The sequence below is a fragment of the Dermacentor andersoni genome, chromosome 8 (genome assembly GCF_023375885.2).
Source record: "Dermacentor andersoni chromosome 8, qqDerAnde1_hic_scaffold, whole genome shotgun sequence".
NCBI lineage: Eukaryota > Metazoa > Arthropoda > Arachnida > Ixodida > Ixodidae > Dermacentor > Dermacentor andersoni.
In genome coordinates, this window is record NC_092821.1 from 98,669,918 (window position 1) to 98,690,085 (window position 20,168).

Sequence of the window (20,168 nt, forward strand, 5' to 3'; positions counted from 1 at the left end):
TGTATGCTTGGCGAATAAGAGCGTCCATGGCGTCAGTTTCACGGCGAGAGAGCTTGAGATAGGGGGGGGGAGTAGAGTACACGACTGAGTACAAAGGCGTGAACAAGTCGGCATAGATCACGCTCCCTCATGCCTCTGTGGTGGCCCGAGACACGGTGGATGAGGTGCGAGATCGCCCCTACTACTTGCTTGAGTCTCCGGAGTGTAGTCGTGTGCTTCCCATCACTCTGGATATGCATACCAAGTATCCTGAGGATTTCGACCTCTGGTATCGGTCTACCGCCTCGATGACGATGGGGGAGCAGGGCGAGTTGCGGTTCTTGGGACGAATGCACAGCAGCTCGGACTTCTCTTGGGAACAAGAAAGTCCTACGCTAACTGCATAGTTTTGGGTCAGATTGGTGGCTGCTTGGATGGTGTCCTGTATGGCGCCATCACTGTCATGGGTAGTCCATAGCGTAATGTCGTCAGCGTAGAGAGTATGTTTCAGGTGAGGAACGGTTGCCAATTGTCGTGCTAGGGGGATGAGAGTGATATTAAATAAGAAAGGTGAGAGGACGGAGCCTTGCGGGGTGCCTACGCTTTTTAGTGAGTATTTGGGGTAGGTGAGCGGGCCGAAGTAAAGCTCGGCCGTGCGTGCTGTGAGGAATGCCTGAATGTAGGTGTACGTACGTGCGCCCACATTCAGTGGGGAGAGTGCAGTCACGATCGCGTGATGTTCGACGCGATCAAAGGCTTTGGATAAATCCAAAGCCAGGACTGCCTTGGTGTGGCTTGGAATGAGCGGATCGAAGATGTCATGGGTGATTTGCAACATGGCGTCTTGTGTGGACAAGTGGGGGCGGAATCCCACCATGCCATGAGGGTATAAGTCATGGTCTGTCATGTGCTGTGCGAGCCTCGCTGATACCACATGCTCGAAAAGCTTTCCGAGACACGAGGTTAGCGAGATTGGGCCAAGGTTTTCGAGTGTAAGTGGCCTCGTTGGACTCCCTCCTCCGAGAGTTGTACCGCCTAGCAAGGAAGCACCCCGCACTAATCGGTGCGGATTTCAACAGTCAGCACACTGCCTGGGGATATAAAACAACCACAAACAGAGGTCGCAGGCTCTTGCTGCTCATGCAGAACCTCCAACTTTCCGTCCACAACTTTCAGATGCCCACGCGAATCGGCAACAGAGGGAGCGGCTGATCACCAGATCCGGACTAGTGTTGCAAGCTGACACTGTTGCCGATTCGCGTGGGCATCTGAAAGTTGTGGACGGAAAGTTGGAGGTTCTGCATGAGCAGCAAGAGCCTGCGACCTCTGTTTGTGGTTGTTTTATATCCCCAGGCAGTGTGCTGACTGTTGAAATCCGCACCGATTAGTGCGGGGTGCTTCCTTGCTAGGCGGTACAACTCTCGGAGGAGGGAGTCCAACGAGGCCACTTACACTCGAAAACCTTGGCCCAATCTCGCTAACCTCGTGTCTCGGAAAGCTTTTCGAGCATGTGGTATCAGCGAGGCTCGCACAGCACATGACAGACCATGACTTATACCCTCATGGCATGGTGGGATTCCGCCCCCACTTGTCCACACAAGACGCCATGTTGCAAATCACCCATGACATCTTCGATCCGCTCATTCCAAGCCACACCAAGGCAGTCCTGGCTTTGGATTTATCCAAAGCCTTTGATCGCGTCGAACATCACGCGATCGTGACTGCACTCTCCCCACTGAATGTGGGCGCACGTACGTACACCTACATTCAGGCATTCCTCACAGCACGCACGGCCGAGCTTTACTTCGGCCCGCTCACCTACCCCAAATACTCACTAAAAAGCGTAGGCACCCCGCAAGGCTCCGTCCTCTCACCTTTCTTATTTAATATCACTCTCATCCCCCTAGCACGACAATTGGCAACCGTTCCTCACCTGAAACATACTCTCTACGCTGACGACATTACGCTATGGACTACCCATGACAGTGATGGCGCCATACAGGACACCATCCAAGCAGCCACCAATCTGACCCAAAACTATGCAGTTAGCGTAGGACTTTCTTGTTCCCAAGAGAAGTCCGAGCTGCTGTGCATTCGTCCCAAGAACCGCAACTCGCCCTGCTCCCCCATCGTCATCGAGGCGGTAGACCGATACCAGAGGTCGAAATCCTCAGGATACTTGGTATGCATATCCAGAGTGATGGGAAGCACACGACTACACTCCGGAGACTCAAGCAAGTAGTAGGGGCGATCTCGCACCTCATCCACCGTGTCTCGGGCCACCACAGAGGCATGAGGGAGCGTGATCTATGCCGACTTGTTCACGCCTTTGTACTCAGTCGTGTACTCTACTCCCCCCCCCTATCTCAAGCTCTCTCGCCGTGAAACTGACGCCATGGACGCTCTTATTCGCCAAGCATACAAAGTCGCCCTCCACCTTCCCATAAATAGACCTACCGACCGACTCTTACAATTAGGCCTCCACAACACAATCGGGGAACTTGTAGACGCGCACCGCCAAGCACAATACCTTCGTCTCACACAAACCAACACTGGCCCGTACATACTGCACTCCCTTGGAATCCGCATACCAGCCAACGATCCGACATTACGCCCCATATCAAAACCCTTACACCGCGAACTGCTCATTAAGCCACTCCCCCGTGTAACATACACCCCGACCACCACGATAAGCGCCGCAGAGCTCGCGCTACAGCACTGCACCGTTACTACGGCTCGGAACCGGACGCCGTATGGATAGACGCAGCCTGCAAGGGTGATGAAGCGGTCGCTATCGTGGTGGATCACACTCTCTCCCCGATTGGAACGCACACACTCCCCCCAGACACCTCTCCCGAAGCTGCAGAGGAAGCCGCCATTGCCCTAGCTATCATCAACACAGAAGCACGGTATGTTTTATCAGACTCCAAAAGTGCAATCCTAAATTTCGCACGAGGCCGAGTCCACGTCCCTGCTTTTTGCATACTGGACTCGCCCGTTGCACCCCCGCCCCGTCATGTGGAGCTGATTTGGGTGCCCGCGCACTGCGGGAATCCTGGAAACGAGGCCGCCAACCTCTTAGCTCGAGGTTCTTTAAACCGGGCTCTTACGGCCTCCGATCCGGGATTCACGAAGGAGCGCGCGCACACTTTCAACGAGCTGACGAATGCCTCCAAGGCGGCGCGTCAGCTGTACCCCGCACCGAACTCACACTCTCCCATCTCCTCTGACTCTTTCTCACTATCACCCACTTTTCCTCACATCAGCCTGTAATCTCTGTCCCGAACCTCGCGCTTCTGCTTTCCACCTCCTTTCTTATTGCCCGGCGGATCCTCCCCCGCGGGGCCTCGAGCACCTGAAGACCTGGGAGACACTGCTGCGCTCTGGAGACCCGGTCGTGCAGCCCATGGCTACTGATCGGGCTGCCAGCGTTATGGAGCGAAGCAACATAAACGCTTGAGTGCAGTGGGGTCGTGCGGGGGCCCGGCAGCCTGCGTGCTCCAAACTCCTCAGTCTTACAATAAAGTTTTTATGATGATGCATGCAGAGCCGCATCGATCGTTTTTACATCTCGTTGTCACTGGCTTCCAGTATGGCTTCCTAACCTAACCCTATGTATACAAGTTTCTTGGAATACGAGAATATCAAACTTTTTGGTTTAGCGAAGTAAGTGGACAACCTCGGAACTGTTTGGAAGCTCGGCACAAACCTCTGCAATTGAAAACGAACGTTTTCATACCACTTGTACTATGCGCGAAAAAGGTCAACCACCCATCAGACTGATGGGTGACGTGACTCCGTGTCAGAGCGATGTGGAATCGCAACACAGATGGTCACAAGTTCTGATTTTCGATTGATAGAGTAGGGGGATAGCGCGAACGCAGTCCCCCACTACCAAAAATTGCATGCCCCATCTGCCCCAGTTTGGGGTAGTGGCAGGGGTCAGCACGAGCGCAGTGCAATGCTCGCGCCTCTCCCTGGAGACACCACCTGGCTGATCATGGTAATCTCGGCACCAGGTAAGTATGCTTTGAGCTGGTCTCGCTTTATCGCCCCATCGTTCAGGACCCACTGAAATTCTCTGGCTACTAGCAAACTACTCGAATGAATATTTCACAAATTCAACATTCATAGCTTTAATTTATAATGAGTTTATTTACACTTTCTTCTTTTACATATGTCCTTTAAGTAAGCAAATCATATGTATGCCAAAATAAGTTATAGGAGCATAAAAATACACGCTATTTGCTTTGTCAACGCTTACGTCAAGTTTCACATGGCTGACTGGTGGTGGCGCAGCTTACCACCCCTTCTGGCGCCATTGATAGCGCATCATAGAATGTCATAGAGGTGATGCCGGTAGGCGTTTGTTTTGCTGCGCTTTCTGCCGTTGGTGCTTTGCACGGCTTTCCCATGGCTTTCCATTGAGGCAGGATGCAGTTGTATGTTCTATCGGCGTGCCACCGTGCCATGCTTGCTAGCATGTATCGCTAGCCTTCACCTGTTTCACCTGAATAGCTCGCACGCGCAGTTGATCAAGAACACGGCTCCGGATCGGATCGTAGTCTGTACCACGGTGGTCCGTACTGAATGCGTGTCGGTACGTGGATGTAGCGCACAGAAAACACGCTGGCGATCGGTTCTTTACGTGAACGTTCTGCATAGCCCCCGCCACGGACTGCAATTAGTGGATGTAGCAGTACGACGTAGCACGTACAAAAAGACAGGCGAATAAGGCAATCGGGACGTCTCCGCTTCTCTTCTCTTGTCCGTGTTACGCCGCGCTAATTGACTAAATTCGCTGCCCAGGTATAGCTATGAATGCCCACCAGCTTGCCCGCCTTTCACTCATTCTGCAATAGCAAGAGATTGCTTCGGAGGTTAAACGTGGTTAAACTTCATGCCGGCGTCACTTCGACGTATCGATCGCTCGTGGTGTGTGTCATGCGCGAACGATCAAAAATTCAAATTTGGTTTCTTCTAACGGAGGCTGCACACGCAGTCACGAAGCAAGTTCTCAAATGACAAATATTGAAAAGCTACCCGCGCGTTATTTGCTCGCAAAACTGTGCCTCTTTCTCGAAATGCGCAAGAGTGTGCAGTGTGCAAGAGACTGCATAACGTACATGTATTCGCTGCTCGCTAACGGTGCTATAGAACAATGGTTGTTTTTATAATAGAAAAATTGAACAGTGAATGTAACAGTATTCATAATGTTCAGCTATAAACCAGCACTTGTCCATGCTGTCGTTCAGCAAAATCGGCTGTGATAGACATTTATGTATAGCAAAGAGTGCTTAATTATTAGCAATTATAATGTGCTGGAACTTACGAACTTAGCCCTGATATATCAGTGACATGTGACCGTGTGGATGTGCTCATTGCAATTGATGCAGCTGAAATTTTTCAGAACTTAACAATTGTTTGAAATCGGCATTCAACTGGCACCTTAGCTAACTTGACCTGCTGGCCGAAACAGCTCTAAACTTTTCTGCTTGAGATGTAACGGTATTCCTCATTTCACAAGGCTAATTTACTTCAACGACAAGGTACACCAAGGGAACAATACAAACAAGAAGAAACAACTTGTACAAGAATTGACATGGAAAGTGCCACTACATATGCGAAGCATGATTTGTAGCAGTGAGATAAGTTATTGTGAACTGAACATTTGTGATCTGATAAAGTGTCCGCTAGATTGTCCAGTTTTCTCCCTTCCGTTATTTAAGTAATATAAGTATAAATATGTAAGTACACATTTATCAGACGACAGTGCTGGGTGCCTCAGCTAACATGCACAAAGTTTTCATTTTTTTTTTCTTTTTACCCAAGCGTTCTATGTAGACGAAACAAACTGGTTCAATCAATTTATCATTTTATATCCCTTGTACCCGTAGGAGTTCACCCCATTGGCTATGGCGTTGCACTGCAGAGCTCGAAGTTTGATCCCAGCCATCCGGTGGCCGCATTTCGACGGAGAGTGAAATTATGCAAAAGCACTTGTATAATCTACAGGTACACGTTTAAAGAACCCCAGTTGGCCAAAATTAATGTGGAGTCTCCCACGGCCTGGCAATCATGTCGTGGCTTAATTAGTACGTAAAAACCCATAATTGAATTAAGTTTGCCTGTTAGGTCAATGCAGTGAGTTTCTTTCTAAGGCTACTGTTTTTGTGAACGGTCCGTACCTCTACCTTAAGTTGCGTACAATAAACTTTTCCTTATCTGTATGTCGGAACCTGAAGAAGCGTGTCGTTCTTGTTATTACTCCTAATTAATTATTTTGCATATATTAATTAACAAACTTTATTTTTACACTTAAGGCAGATATATGTCAGCACTAGCACAGGTTTTTTTTTTTGCCATCCAGACATGATTCGAAGGCAACTCATGCGATGCGTGTTCACGCCACTATTGAAAAGCTCCGAGTTGTTAATGGCATGCGCTACTGCTGCGTGACAATGCCGCAAATATATTAGCGCATAGAAGTCTGCCGTTGGACGACGTCAGTATACTTCCATGTGTCAAGCCTGTAATGACGCTCTGCGAGTTAATGTGGCCGCCGTAAATAACATGCATACACTTCACACGTGGCATCGCGTAGCAGTAGTATTTTGCCCTTGGAAACAATATATAGAAGAAACGAGCCTTTCATGCCTTGTAAGCCTGCTTGAAGGTAGGGACACCTTTGAACTCTTTATCATTAATGCACTGATGTTTAAGCTATAGAATTTCACATGCCTCACCTTCCTATCCCTTCTCGTTCCAGAGTAATCCAGCAATCCATGGCAATAAGTGATGATGTCTGGTTGAAATAGCGGGCTGTAATTGAATTTCTGCGAAACGGTCAGACAATAAACTCCGACTGCTACGTTGACACCCTAAAAGGACTGTGGGCCAGACTGCAATGCACTCACAAAGATACTCGTAAACAGGCAATTCTGCACCACAACAATGCTCGTCCGCACAGAAGCCAGAAAACTCGAAAAACACTGCAGCATCTGAGGTTCACGGATATTCTGCCTCATCCTGCCTACAGTCCGGATCTTGCGCCCTGCGACTTTTGTCTCTTCCCCAGACTTAAGGGTTACCTTAGGGGCCTATGCCACAGTTGTGACACAGAGGTGGAAGTAGCAGTTCGGCAATGGTGTCGCCAGCAGCCACCACAATTCTTCGCCAACGGCATGAAAAACCTTGTTTTGCATTGGCACAAGTGTGTTGCCCGTAATGGGGACTATGTTGAAAACTGATGCCACCATTTGTAGCCGACATTGCAAGCTTTCCACTAGTACTTGTATCGGTGCCATCTGTCTGACACGAATAAAGGTATCAGCTTGGATAATTACTTTCTGTACCGCCCATATACTTTTACTTTGCAGGTGTGCTCTCATAATTTCATAATTTATTTATTAGTAAAAGTACAGATAATTAGATGTGCGTAGTATACATAAGGAGGTCCCATAGTCAAAGTCTGTATCGGGACCTCCTGTATCGGGACTTCTGCAAGTGGCACAGCTGCTTTCTTCGAGGGGGCCCCCAAGGGTCCCTGGATGAAGCATCTGCGAGATTTTCCTTCATCATTCCGCGAGGCAAGTGTCACTGCCCACGAAACCAGGCATGGTGCTGCCAAACATGCAAAGTTAGGCTATAGCATTTTCAAAGCGAATAAAGTACATGATGCATTGTTGTCTAAAAGTGGGGACCACATATGGGTGCAGGCCACTGTGGAAACCTCCATTACTTTGTCCACGAGGTACTACAAAGTAGCTGCTGTTATACAAAGTGATGGTAATGTTGCTGAAGCCAGGTGCAAATGCCGGACTAGGGCAAACGGTGTTTGCAAGCATGTAGCTGCCCTTCTGTGGTTGTTACTTGATTCTGTGAGGTCAGGTGCACACTATCTGGCTGAGAGCAGAACATGTAGAACCAGAACCTGGACTTTGGGAACAGGTGAAAAAGATCGCACCAGTGGTGCTTGCAGTCCTCGGAGCTCAGCTTTGTAATGCATGAGCCAAAGAAAACAGGCACGAAGAGCTGACACAAACGACGTAAGAGTAAAGCTTACAGAATAGGATCTCAAGTGCCTTTGTGACACACTGAAGAAGCATCAGATCAATCCTATGCTGGCATGTGTGCTAGAAGATGCCAAATTTCAGTCTGTGGAAATGGCCGCGGTGCCCTGTAAAATGAGCTTTGCATCCCTCCCAGTAAAGTTGCCAGCAAGGGTCCTATGACCAGTACGTGCCTTCTACGTATGAAGCTAAGGGCTGTTCGCTATTACTCTATGAGGCATGAGGACTAAAAGCAAGCACAAGCCAAGAAACCAGCAGTGAGAGAATTTGCACTGAAAGATAAAAGCAGCTGACAGCGTCACACTTTGGTGGAATTATATCAAGAGAACAGATGGTTAAAGAAAATTAATTAGAACATATTTGTATCTACATCCACATAGACAAAGCACTTGGCCTTCAGCCTTGAGAATGAAGAGCCTGCAGTTCAAACGAACGTTGCCACAACAAATGTGAGAACAGCAGTTCTTCACCTCGGCTTGCGTGTAAACTTTGGTGTGCCAATGCTTGGAGTGTCGTCTGACTGAGTGGTGGTAGAAAACGTGTCTGAAGGCTGTGAACTACACGAGATAAAAACTGTCTCCATCCATGGAGTGCCGTGATGACATCGCTTCTGCAGTGCGATCAGCAGTGTACCTGAGGAAGGTACACTGCTGATCACAAACGATACATCCTTGCGAGCCACGTGTTTCAACAGTGCACCTTACTTTCACAATGCCTTCTGTGTGACCAATAGAGGCCAGCACGGCACTATGGCTCTGTATTTCGTAAAGGTCCATTCGTGCAATACAAAGTAGGGCTGTTTCACACTTGCCATGAGGGGAAAATTTTGCATGCGTTGTACACTCGTGTACCATTTAACAGCGGACTGCACTGTACTTCTCCCTCAAGACATCCTGTAGGAACCCAAAGCCATTTAATTCACTAGTGGCTAGCATCAAGCATGTCAGTGGCATTCAAGCCGATTCACATGCCAGTGCACCTAGGTCTAGGTAGTTCATACCCAGGTCTGAGTAGTACAGTGCCTGCTACAAACCTTTTCATTTATGCATTGTAAAGTTTTGTCATAAACTTTATAATGGGCATTTATTCTACAGCATCTGCATGGAGTGCAATGACCTTTGGAGCTGCTTACAAGACCTTTACCTGCATCCTGCCACTGCAAGACATCTTGTGTGGTCCATTACCAAGCTCATTGTCTGCAAGTCAAGTCATCGTATCAAGTTTAATTTGCTCAATGTAAAGTCCTGTTTGCCTTCCAACAACAGCTAGGCAGTCGGTACTGCAGCTAGAGCAGGGAGTTCCATCTGCAGTGAAAGCAGTGGAGCCTTTATGGGCAGAGCCAATCAGGGCTTTGGCTAGGCTACGCATTATTTTTGCAGAGTTGGGATGTCAACACAGACAGATATCTGTCAACTACTAACCATGACTATTCAACCTAATTTGTGCTATGTCTAGATGGCACAGGGGCCTTATGATTGTTGCATTACCTAATAACTCCCATATTATGTACAAGGTACTCAGTGCAGTAACTATGGTTCCTATTAATTACCTTTCTGGGACCCCGTATCCTCTGTGTCATGACCAATTGGCGGGTCACACACCTTAACATCTTTCTAGAGCTTTAGAGAGACAGCGCCACAGTGCTTGCAATTGGAAGCAACAAGAATAGGTGGTGGTCAAAACACAGCAGCCATGACATTATTTCAGCGCCAGCAACAGTTTTCAAGGTTAGCTGGATACACGCCATGGTCGCTTAGTGGCTGTGGTGTTGTCAAATCATGGTATCAAATTCTGAACACAGTGGCAGCCTTTCGACACGGGTGAAGTGCAAAAACTTTGGTGTACCATATGCATTGGGTGCACATTAAAGAATCCCAAGCGATCAGAATTAATCCGGAATCCCTCAGTATGGTGTGCCTCGTAATCAAGTCATGGTTTCGGCGCATCAAACAATAGAATTAAATAACTTTTTCAACGTCTGGTTGGTTTCCATTACTTGAGTGAGCCGCTGCTGCTAGGTACGATGTGGATATCACTTATTTTTCGTCTGCACTAATTTTTCGCAAAGATATCGCTTTTGCATTACAGAAAAGACCTGGATTCTCACAGCTTCACAGGGGGAATGACTGCTGTGAACCACACCACTGTGAAATGTTCAGAAATGACCCAAGGACAAGATATTCTCATTGACACGGTTCGAGTAGTCGCATGCGGGTTGCACACCTACGTGCCGTATCTTTGGTGTAGTCACACTTCTGCAATCAAGATTATTCAAGCTCTCGTGCGAATCATCATCATCCTGCATGGAACCTGTGTTGCAGACATGTGCATTGTGCAAGCATTCATGCGAACAATGTAGCCAAGGTAGAAATGGCAACAAAAAGTATTTATTGAGAACATGAATTAGGACAAATCACACTTGCATACCAAGTCCTTATGAGTGGAACACACTGACCATATGGGTGGCCGAGCAGACCCTCGCGAAGAGAAAACATCAATTTTTGAAAATATGTGTTATATGTATATAATATATAGATCTACTTGAACCCATGTTCAAAAATAAGTCTCTTCTGTGCAGTATGATACATGTACAGACTAAAAAGGACGCCACATACCAAACATTCGCAGCTCAGAACACCTTGTGTGGGCACGAGAGAGCATGCTGTTTGACTAGAATGACATCAGCATAATGATTGCTCTGAAGACGAGCCAAACAGTACAGCGACGTTAATACGGTTTGCTTTGGAACTAGTTGGCGCATTTTGATTAGTAGTTTTGGCATTTTAATGCGTAGCCAGATAGTCACAACACTTGACCAGGACATTGCTGCGACCTGGCGCTGTAACTGTCTGCCCGCTTTTCAAGATATGCAAGAACTACCACGCATACAGGAAAATTAAGCTTTTTTTTCTTATGCATGTATGTACGGAGCAGTGGCCTTCGCTTTGTATAATGCGGTCATCGGGAGATTCTCCTCTGGTAGACGTGAAAGAGATGACGGTATGCTTTTCTATGCAGCAGTCTATGCACGAGAAGCAGTCTGTGCTGATTTATGTACGTTAAGTTTACCCTCGCTTCTCAGCTGAGCGACTGCGCAGTTCATACCGTTCAGTCACTGGGAAATACGTGCTGGCGCAACATCTCCATCGCGGCGCTTTAATTCGACATTGTGAAGATGTCAGTGGGCTGCTTTGGCCTTTTCTCAGCAGTCGTCAAAGACGGACTGGTGGATGGTGCAACGAAATATGCGCCCATGAGAACGAGAATTCTTAGATATTGCGATTTGCAAGCATGTAAAATATCGTGGACTGTCCTGCGTCTACTAAATGCGAAGTACTGACCTAGTAGCATAAAGGAACAATGACAACCTCTGCGCTTGCTGCCCTATCGACACACTGAAAAAGTTGTGAAGAAAATTTTCAAAACCACACATGCAGAGTAGGCAACAAATGTTTTCTATCTCGCACTGGTGGCCCGTTCTAACTTTGTTGCATGAAAACTCGTGCGTCTTTTCTTTTGCTCTTGCGCAGTTTGTTCTTGTTTGTCTTCAGTGCACTTTGAAATCTCGTCCTCATCTGTTTGTGTCAATATTGATGTCAAATATGGCACTTAACAATACACAGAGTGCCAATAGAACATGCGGAACAGCAAACATAATCAAGCCACATCACATAAAGGATGGTTCGGTAAGTGAGAAATGGATCTCTAGCCACACCAGTAGTAAGAAATAAATCAGAGGAAGATGCCTAATGAATGAAACAGCATGATACAATCAGCACCACTGACACAGTTCCTGTAAAAGTTCATCCCTGCAAGCAACATGAGAGAAGACCGGAACTATCATTCAGGATACTCAGTGTGATCAGCATAGTTACTCAACAACTATAAGTCTTGCGCGAGGTGACGTGTTCAGTAGTATAGCTACTCGGCACACAACATAGTATTCACATATTGTGAACATATTCACATATTGTGAACATGAATACAATATACGAAGGGCAATTTTTGGGCTTTGATCAAGAAAGACATTTAACTGGGCATAATACAACAAAGAAACTAAACACTTCAGGGTCCACGGAAACTTTGGTACCTAGAGGTAACACGAAGAGCAAATTTGGCATGCCAAAACTTTGGGGAAACAAAAACTTGAATTATATATGTAAAATTTTATGGTACTATTATGGTAAAACAATTTCGCTTGGTTACCCAAATTTGACATGCTGAAACCAAACCAAAATAAAATGATCTCTATTACATGCAGGATTTTACGGTGTTCACATGTCATGTTCAAATCCCTGCATAATGTGTAAATGTTGCTTGAAAACAAATTTGGAGTTCCTTCTCGCATTGCTCACAGTTCTACAACTCTTAACTTGACCACTGCACAAACAGTTCTGAAGAATAACTTATAGATATCTCTTGAAGGTTTCTGAATTACAGATTCATGGGACAGTGTTGGAATATAAGTGTATGGACAGACGAAAATCACTTAGATGCACCCATTTGTAGATTGCTTACTTGTAGCTGGAAACTAAGAAGCAATGCTCAGCGTGTTTTTTTTGACTTCAAGGGGCCCTGAACCACCCTTTGGGCTTGGTGAAAAAACGTAGTCCGCGGATAGCATACGCTACTGCGAACAACTCAGCCAAATTTTGCAGTCGTGCGTTGTGTGTGGATCTCGCAAGTGGAGCTTGAAGTCACCTTTCTCTCAAACATGCTCTTTTCAACAGAAGCCTGCTCCTCACTCTTTCCTGGACGTTTGATTTCGTAACGTAGCAGATTCCCATATGGTGGTTGCTTTGGCCAATAGCCGACATTAGTTGAGAAGCATCTATGGATCTGTGCGCTTCTTCCTACTGTTACTGTGTACATTTATTGATGCAGTTTAATAAACAGGCTGAAGTAGGAAAAAATATACTTTCGAATTTCAATAATGATCACATACTTCCGGAAGAAGCAGACTATCGTCTGCTCACGCTCGCTTGCGGCCGCCCGTGTAGAACTTAAAGATTGGTCACTCTGCTTATCTGTGTTGTAGCCATCGGGTCTCACAAATTTTGAATACTCAACTAGTCCAGAATCGCGTGGAACTTAAGGTTAGACCACACACACACACTTGACAGCTCACTCCTAACTACTCTTCAACGCCTTTGCAGACTTCGCTTCGTAATGATCGAGCTATTGAAAGAAGTTCAAAAATGTGCAAGTTGGAGGTGGCTGGGTATGCACTCTAGCCCTGTCGTGCACAAAGCAAATGTTGCTGTTGCACGTAGCTTGTGGTCTGCTACGTAGTGCTGATACTGCAGCTGCCGCGAAGTGCCGCGAGGAGTCCACTGGCTGAGTGCACTGGGGCTCAGTGAGGGCAACCGTGTTTGGCGCGTCGTAGGCGCCAAAATCAGAGACAGTGGCATCTAACTGAACATCCAAAATCAAACTTGAACTGCGCGCCACGGTGAAGTATGGTAGGCGGAGCGTTGTGGGCGTGCCCCGCTCTGCCGGAGCCTTAACAGTGCAAGGCACTGAAGAAGGAACGGGAGCATCGCGAAGGGGTGCTTGAATGCCAACAACTCCGCTTCTGCTGAATGCATTGAAGTACTTTTCGTGGCAAAGTATTTCTGGAATAGCCTAACTTAACTTCAAATTAATTTCTCCGTTTCGATAAAAAGTGCTTTAGGGCCCCTTTAATCTTCTTAAGCCTTCTGATGAGAAAAAGCTGTTCACTCAAAGGTGGCCTTACACACTAAATGTTTAGGAACATGGGAGGCAAAACCAGGATGAATGTACAGGAACAATTACATCTACATGGTGAGAATAAAGTTTGATAACACGTAAAAATACACTGTACCAATCAAGCACTTACTGTGCCACACATTCAAAAAATGTACAAATGGTGTTTTCATGCAAAAATGCATGCGGTAAGCTAACAACAAAAATGGCAGAACCAGGGAATGTACCATGGGGTGCTATATATCACAAGAAAGTGACTTTGAACAAACCACTCGCATATCAAAATGGAATGAAGCAAGTGTAATGAGTAAAATGAAACCACAAAGTATAGCAATACAATTAAAACAACAAGAAAAGTAAATAAGAACAAAATATACATCAACAAATGCTCCTTGTAAATTTTTATCAAGCATTTTGGTATTCAACAATGGCACCTGACAGCTTCCAACAACTGTGTGGTGCTTAAATATAAAATAAAGTGTATGCATACTCAAATATATGCTCCACAAGCCCATTTAAGCTGTTACTGACTGCATGCGTGACTAAACCAAACATTCAGTGAACTTAAATATGACTCAAATCCAAAACTATGTGAAGTTTAGAACACTAAAATGGCAAACATAAGCGGAGCAAATGCTGCTTTACAGATTGCACAAGCAAAAGTAAGATGTTCCAGGATCTCAAATCTGACACTTGTTTTGAGTGGAATGTACATATGTCACCAACAACGCCACGACTAGAGTTCTAAAAAAAAGAAGCAAAAAGGAGGCACACACAATCCATTTCGTAATTAAATGCGAAGTTTGGTCACTCAGCTTAAATCCGATGTGTGACAAGCATGACATTTTAGAAGCCCATACAGATAACTGATCACCAATTTTTTAAATGCCAATCTAACTGCGATATTAAAATTACATTATGGCAAATGCCGCACACACTGATCAAGTTTCGAATGGTGAATGTAGCGCTTAATGCTTTGAATATGGTGACTGTAAAGTCCTGCTAGTATCTTCCGGTAAGAAGTATAACTATTGCTAACCTCTACATGGGTTTCCTAGCTAGCTGGTACATCCGAGTAGTACAGCTGTGTGAGATTACTATGCGGTTGAGTTCATTCAAGTGTCAACACATCAATGAAGCCCTTTCTCAAAAGACTGCGACTAGCTTCAGGTCGTGCATGGAATGAGGAGACGACGGTTCTTGGAGACGACGGTTCTTGGACGGCCACAGGGCCCACAGGAAATGGCCGGGTCAACAGTGGCACATCAGTACTATCGAGAAACAAGTTGTGGTGAAAGGCAAAACCTCCGATGCGACTAGCACGCACCTTTGTATTTTTTGCTGCACAGTTGGTTACAATCTATGAACGCAGTGGCAAACATGCCTCAAAAGGGAATTCGCATTCAGCGCACTGGCCCAGGGGATATACGGCCTTCTACCGCTGAGCGGGAGGTTCGATTCTTGGCTGCAGCGGATGCGTTGCGAGCAGGGCCTAACGCAAAAATGCCAGGGTGCCAAGCTTTCGGTGCTCGCTTAGGAATTCCAGAGCCCGTATTTAGTAACGGTTCTTTTCCGTCCTTTCTTGTGTTTTTGTCATTAGCTCACGGAAGTCGTCCCCTTGCCATTGCCAGGATCAGCCACTAGTTGGCATGAATGATTAAAAAAAAAGAAAAAAAAGGAGAGAGAGAGAGAGAGAGAGAGAAAATAGAATTGGAGGAAGCAAATGCTCACAATATATGGTTCCACATGATCGAAATTAGTAATACGTAGATCTCTGCATAGGACCTGTGCTGTTTTGGGAGCTTAAACCTTGTCAATCAAAGATAATGTCTACGCATAAACCAGCTGGCTGCTGTTGCTCATTTCCCCTCTTCTGGTTTGTGACTGCATGTATTTGTGTTTGCAGGACACAACCTTGCCTTGACAGCGTACCCCATCTGCCCGCATGCATTTGCACAGCCTAGTACAGGGCGAGAACCCACAGCTTCTTTTCAGGACACCAACCTAGTTGCTGTGTGCTGTCAGCAAGTGTGCATGCATGTTTATGTACCCTGCTCTATGCTAAATTCGTTATTAAGTGTCTATGCTTTTGAGGGAGAACCCTAAAGAAAAAAGGACACAGGTTCCTACAGCGCTTCACCAAACTGTGGTTGTCGAGCATGTGCAATTTCACTGCTCAGTGACTAAACATTTTAGCCAAAGGTCATCACACTGAGATAGCTAAGCTCTCCTATACACAAAATTTGCATTAAAAAAATGTGTGCATAGAAACGGACATATTATAGGACAAGAAAGTGTTTCTTGCTCAATATGAAGGCTTCCGAGTTGACCAAGGTGCTAGAACATTACTGGGTAAAAAAAAAATCTCGCCACACTTATAACTTGGCATAAAGACAGTGGCGCCTTTTGCACTATATAGAACTGTCAGTACAACCAGAGAGAGATGAAAATACAGCTTGGTCACACTGCACCTGTACCAGTAGTTAACAGAGGCTAAGCAAGGGTTGCCCCATCTCAGAGCCAACCTTTCGATGAGGAGACTTGTCTCTGTCGGGCCATGCTACCATATGTTATGGCGATGGTGTGGCCACTGCTGGTACCAACTGGTAAATAAGTCATGGCACCAGTTGGTACCTGCCACGACTGGTAACTGGTTACAGCTGCTGTTGTCGGTGCACAGCACTGGTGCAGAGACCTGCGTTCTTACCTTCACATAATCAAGAAAAAAAAAGATTTTGTGCATATAGCTCCTCTGTTCTTGTTCAAATTTTGCAACAAGATCATATTTTATGGTCTGGATCGTTCCATATAACGCTTGTAGCTGTTACTTGCCTTGTTCATCAAAGAAAAAAAAAGCAAATTAGCCTTCGTTGGCATTTTTCGCAGTATATGACGTTTAAATCAGGGCAGCTATGATGTTACCTTGTTGCTTCCAGCGTCTGCAGTACCTGCAGAAAGCATGGCCTTCGAGATTGGTTTCCGCTAATCACTGGGAACTCAATGTTTACATTGCACCATGTGCAATATAACCACGGAAGGAGGTGCAGACGAAGGGAAATTTGCATCTTTTTTTCTTAGCAAACCAGACTTGTAAGGATGGCGGTTTGGGCGAGTTGGAACAGTTTAACTGTAAACAGCAGGTCTTTGTACACAAAGAGAAGTCCCTTTGTTGAAACGTTGGCTCCAGGCTGAGGCTTCACTCAGTCGGCCATTGTTGATCACTTGCCCATATTCCTGTACATTCTTTGCATTGTTTGTACGTTGATCACTCTTTTTGCCATTGAGCTTACCGCTGTGCTAAGATACCATACTTTCAGTAAAATCTCCAAAAAGAAATCACAACTGCGGCTCAGCCAGCCAGTGCCTCGGGCAAGATGCCAGCTGCAAAAAAAACTCCATGGCTTGCAGACAAGTTGAAGATGGCATCTTCCGGTTCAAGGCTATTAGCCTTATCACAGTAGCCGTGTCTATCTCGGGCGAGAGTGACTATAGCGCAACAAGCACGTGATTGTTTGTGGGATGGATTGATCAGCATGTTGCGGGACTCGACTTTTGTCTGCAGTGCACCTTGTCTGTTTAATCCTAACCTGCTTTAATAAAAGAATGGATGAGCTGAGACTGTCAGGCAGAGAAGCTCTGACAACTAGCATTAAAGAGTTTTTTCACTTGTATGGTAATGCAAAACCAAATACTAATTCCAGTTGACACAAGAGGACGCTGCTGAAACAAAACAAGACTCTTCCCGAAATAAACTGAGTTGTGAGTCAGCATGTGTTTGTTAACTCTGCCTATGTCTTTCGTCTTTTGTGTGCACTGCAGTTCAACAGTGAACACAGGCTCCTTCTGCAAACATTGAGTAATCACCTAAACGAAGTGATGGAGCAATTTGACCAATAACTTGTGTGCTAGAAATATGGCAATGTTAATCATACCTAACATGACTGTGGTTTTCGAGAGCCGATGGCCTTAAAAAAACGTTCTCTTTAAATCTGTGCTCAACTTTCTTTGAAAGACCCTGAAGTAATGGAAACATAATGTTAGAAATGCCTGCACCTCACGAACGCTAGCACAAACCGGGAAAATATTTCAACACGCAGTGGTTGCCTCTTGATGTACAAAAAATCTTGCAGGACCAGTTGCTGAACAACACTAGACATCGTGCACGCTCGCACAGTTCAGGCAGTTAAAACAACGTTTAGAACAAACATACCTGAACTGCTAAGGGGTGCCAGTGTGCATCAGGCTGGAAACACATTCGCTAAACACAGCTTGACTTTCAGTCTAGGTTCGTCGTATGTTGGCACATTGCTGTAGAATGCGACAGAACACAACACAACCATGGAGGCTTATTTGCTAGAGCAGCCCAAGACAAAGCATAATTCTGCCAACCATTCCTCCTGCGCTGTGTCGTGTATGGCCCTGTGATGCCTTATCCTGTATTGTTTCTGGAATGCTCTTTTTTTTTTTTTCTGTGCGACTTGGCTAGTGCACTACCCTAACAGCTATGGACGACTGCAACAGACCCTTTTCCTAACTGCCGAGCTACCTTTCCCACAAGGCAGTGGTTTGCCGAGCTAACGGCGGCATAGTCAGTTTTGCAGTAGGCATGTACAGTCACGAGCAAAAGTCTGAGGACCACCAGATGGCACGAAAAATTTTTTTTGTTTTTCGTCGCAGCCTAGGCATGCAGGCTGAAATTAAGTGCTACAGCCTATCTGTGCCCGTTCGACCAATGCACTCCAAAGAGACAATTCCAGGTTGCAATAGAAGAAATTCCAATTTTTTGCTGTTGTCATGGCCTCTGGACTTTTGCTTGCGACTGTACATGCTCAGTTTGTGCGTGTTACGGGGTAGAGAATGCAGATGGGGCTCTTGTGACAAAACCATGCGTGAAAGACAGGCACCAACATGCTCAGACGATGCTTGATCTTTGTTTGAATGAGGACTGCTGCTGCCATTAGCTGGGCAAACATGTGGTGTGGAGAAGCTCACTGGCATGTCGGGAAAAGGGTCCATTTGGCATGTAAAAGAACACATTACACGGTCAGCAACACAACAGATGCTGACCTGCCATGCCATGCATCTCGAAGTTGTGGGGGACCCACAACGACCACGCCAGCAGGGCTACCGGTGGTGCTCGGTTTTGCCGAGACATGCTGCCAGCCGATAGGAGCGGCTTCCCGGTGGTGTCGCTGAACCAGCGCCGACATCATGCTCGTGCTGAAGAGTCAGAGGTCCCAGGAGAAGAGGTGGTGCTTGACAAGCATGTCGCGCACGCCTTCGCGCAGCGGTTGTGAGGGCTCCCGCTGTGTTGGCAGCTCCCAGTTGGGATTCAGGTTAAACGCAAACTGCGACAAGAGCCTGCGCACCAAATTACAGCAAATTACTTTCGCTCGTGCACGATTTCTCACTTGGCAAAATGTTATCAAAGCATCTTTGTTGATGGCACTGGCATCATTACTCTTGACATCTTGTCTCAGAGCGTGTCAGTGAAGAGGGTCTCCTGTATCATGTCTAGTTATAAGAGCAATATGACTTCAAACCAAGAACCCTTGTGGCATAACTGAAACTAGTAACTGAATTGAATGGCATATAAGTGTAACAGTGTAACCTTTCTTGCCTGTAGCAAAATAAAGAGAACCCACAGCATACCCTCTGATGTCTGGTAGTCTTACTGTACAGATGATCGACAATGAGTATTCCAAACTTATGTCAGAGTACGACTCAACCTGCAGGCTGCCCATAGCAACACCCGATCGATGTACAGTGGTGAGCCACACAATGGTGATCTAGGTCTATTCAGATAGACAGCCAATGCTAGTCTGTCATGCCTCGTGTTCAGAGCACCAATGTTCGTATTCAAACCATGTGTCCGTTCATTATCCCTTTATCAGCAGGTAAACACTTTACTGGGTTTATCTGCGTAGCATTTTCTGAACATCAAACCCGACAATACGCACCTGAGCTCGCACTTGATCTGCACCCAGCCGGGGCTGTTGATGAAGGACCAGGGCTGGTACCACTTGTGCACCACCGATAAGCACGAACAGAGCACCTCGAACCACAGGTGCAACACCTGCTCGCTGCTCGAGAGGGGCGGAAGAGGGAAGGGGCGGGGGAGGGGGGGAGCAACAGGGCAAAATATTTTTAGCACACGGACACTAATCAATAGGCACACAATGGGCAAGCTTTTCTTGGACCGTATGAGTACAATTAGGCGTAGATGGTAAAGGTCCACTAAAGCGACGAAGCTCACCCTTTGTCAAAGAAACACAGAGAGAGATCTGTGCAACATTTGGCATTTATGGATCTTATCCCATTCAGGCACCGTGTGTGCAATGGTGCAGGTAGGGAATCAAGAGCAAAAGCAGTAATGAAGATAATGATACT

At 46.3% G+C, this 20,168-nt stretch overlaps 1 protein-coding gene, 1 long non-coding RNA gene and 1 other non-coding gene across 4 annotated transcripts in view; 1 reads left to right on the top strand and 2 right to left on the bottom strand.

Annotated features, from left to right (window-relative positions):
* Positions 1-3,842: 3,842 nt before the first annotated feature.
* LOC126529510 (U1 spliceosomal RNA) lies at positions 3,843-4,006 on the bottom strand. The gene has a single exon (XR_007599247.1). It is a non-coding gene; the product is annotated as a U1 spliceosomal RNA (small nuclear RNA).
* A 306-nt stretch (positions 4,007-4,312) lies between these two features.
* On the top strand, positions 4,313-7,321 carry LOC129384361 (uncharacterized). The gene is made up of 2 exons (XR_008612095.2): positions 4,313-6,655; positions 6,749-7,321. It is a non-coding gene; the product is annotated as an uncharacterized lncRNA (long non-coding RNA).
* A 3,097-nt stretch (positions 7,322-10,418) lies between these two features.
* Positions 10,419-20,168, bottom strand: part of LOC126529276 (small G protein signaling modulator 3 homolog) — a 48,984-nt gene continuing 39,234 nt past the window's right edge. For both annotated transcript variants that reach the window (XM_050176878.3, XM_050176877.3), the window contains exons 18-19: positions 19,739-19,861; positions 10,419-19,139 (exon numbers count right to left, since the gene is read on the bottom strand). In XM_050176878.3, the coding sequence (XP_050032835.1) occupies positions 19,007-19,139; positions 19,739-19,861 (256 nt within the window). In that variant the 3' untranslated portion in view covers positions 10,419-19,006. The remainder of the gene's footprint in view (positions 19,140-19,738; positions 19,862-20,168) is intronic.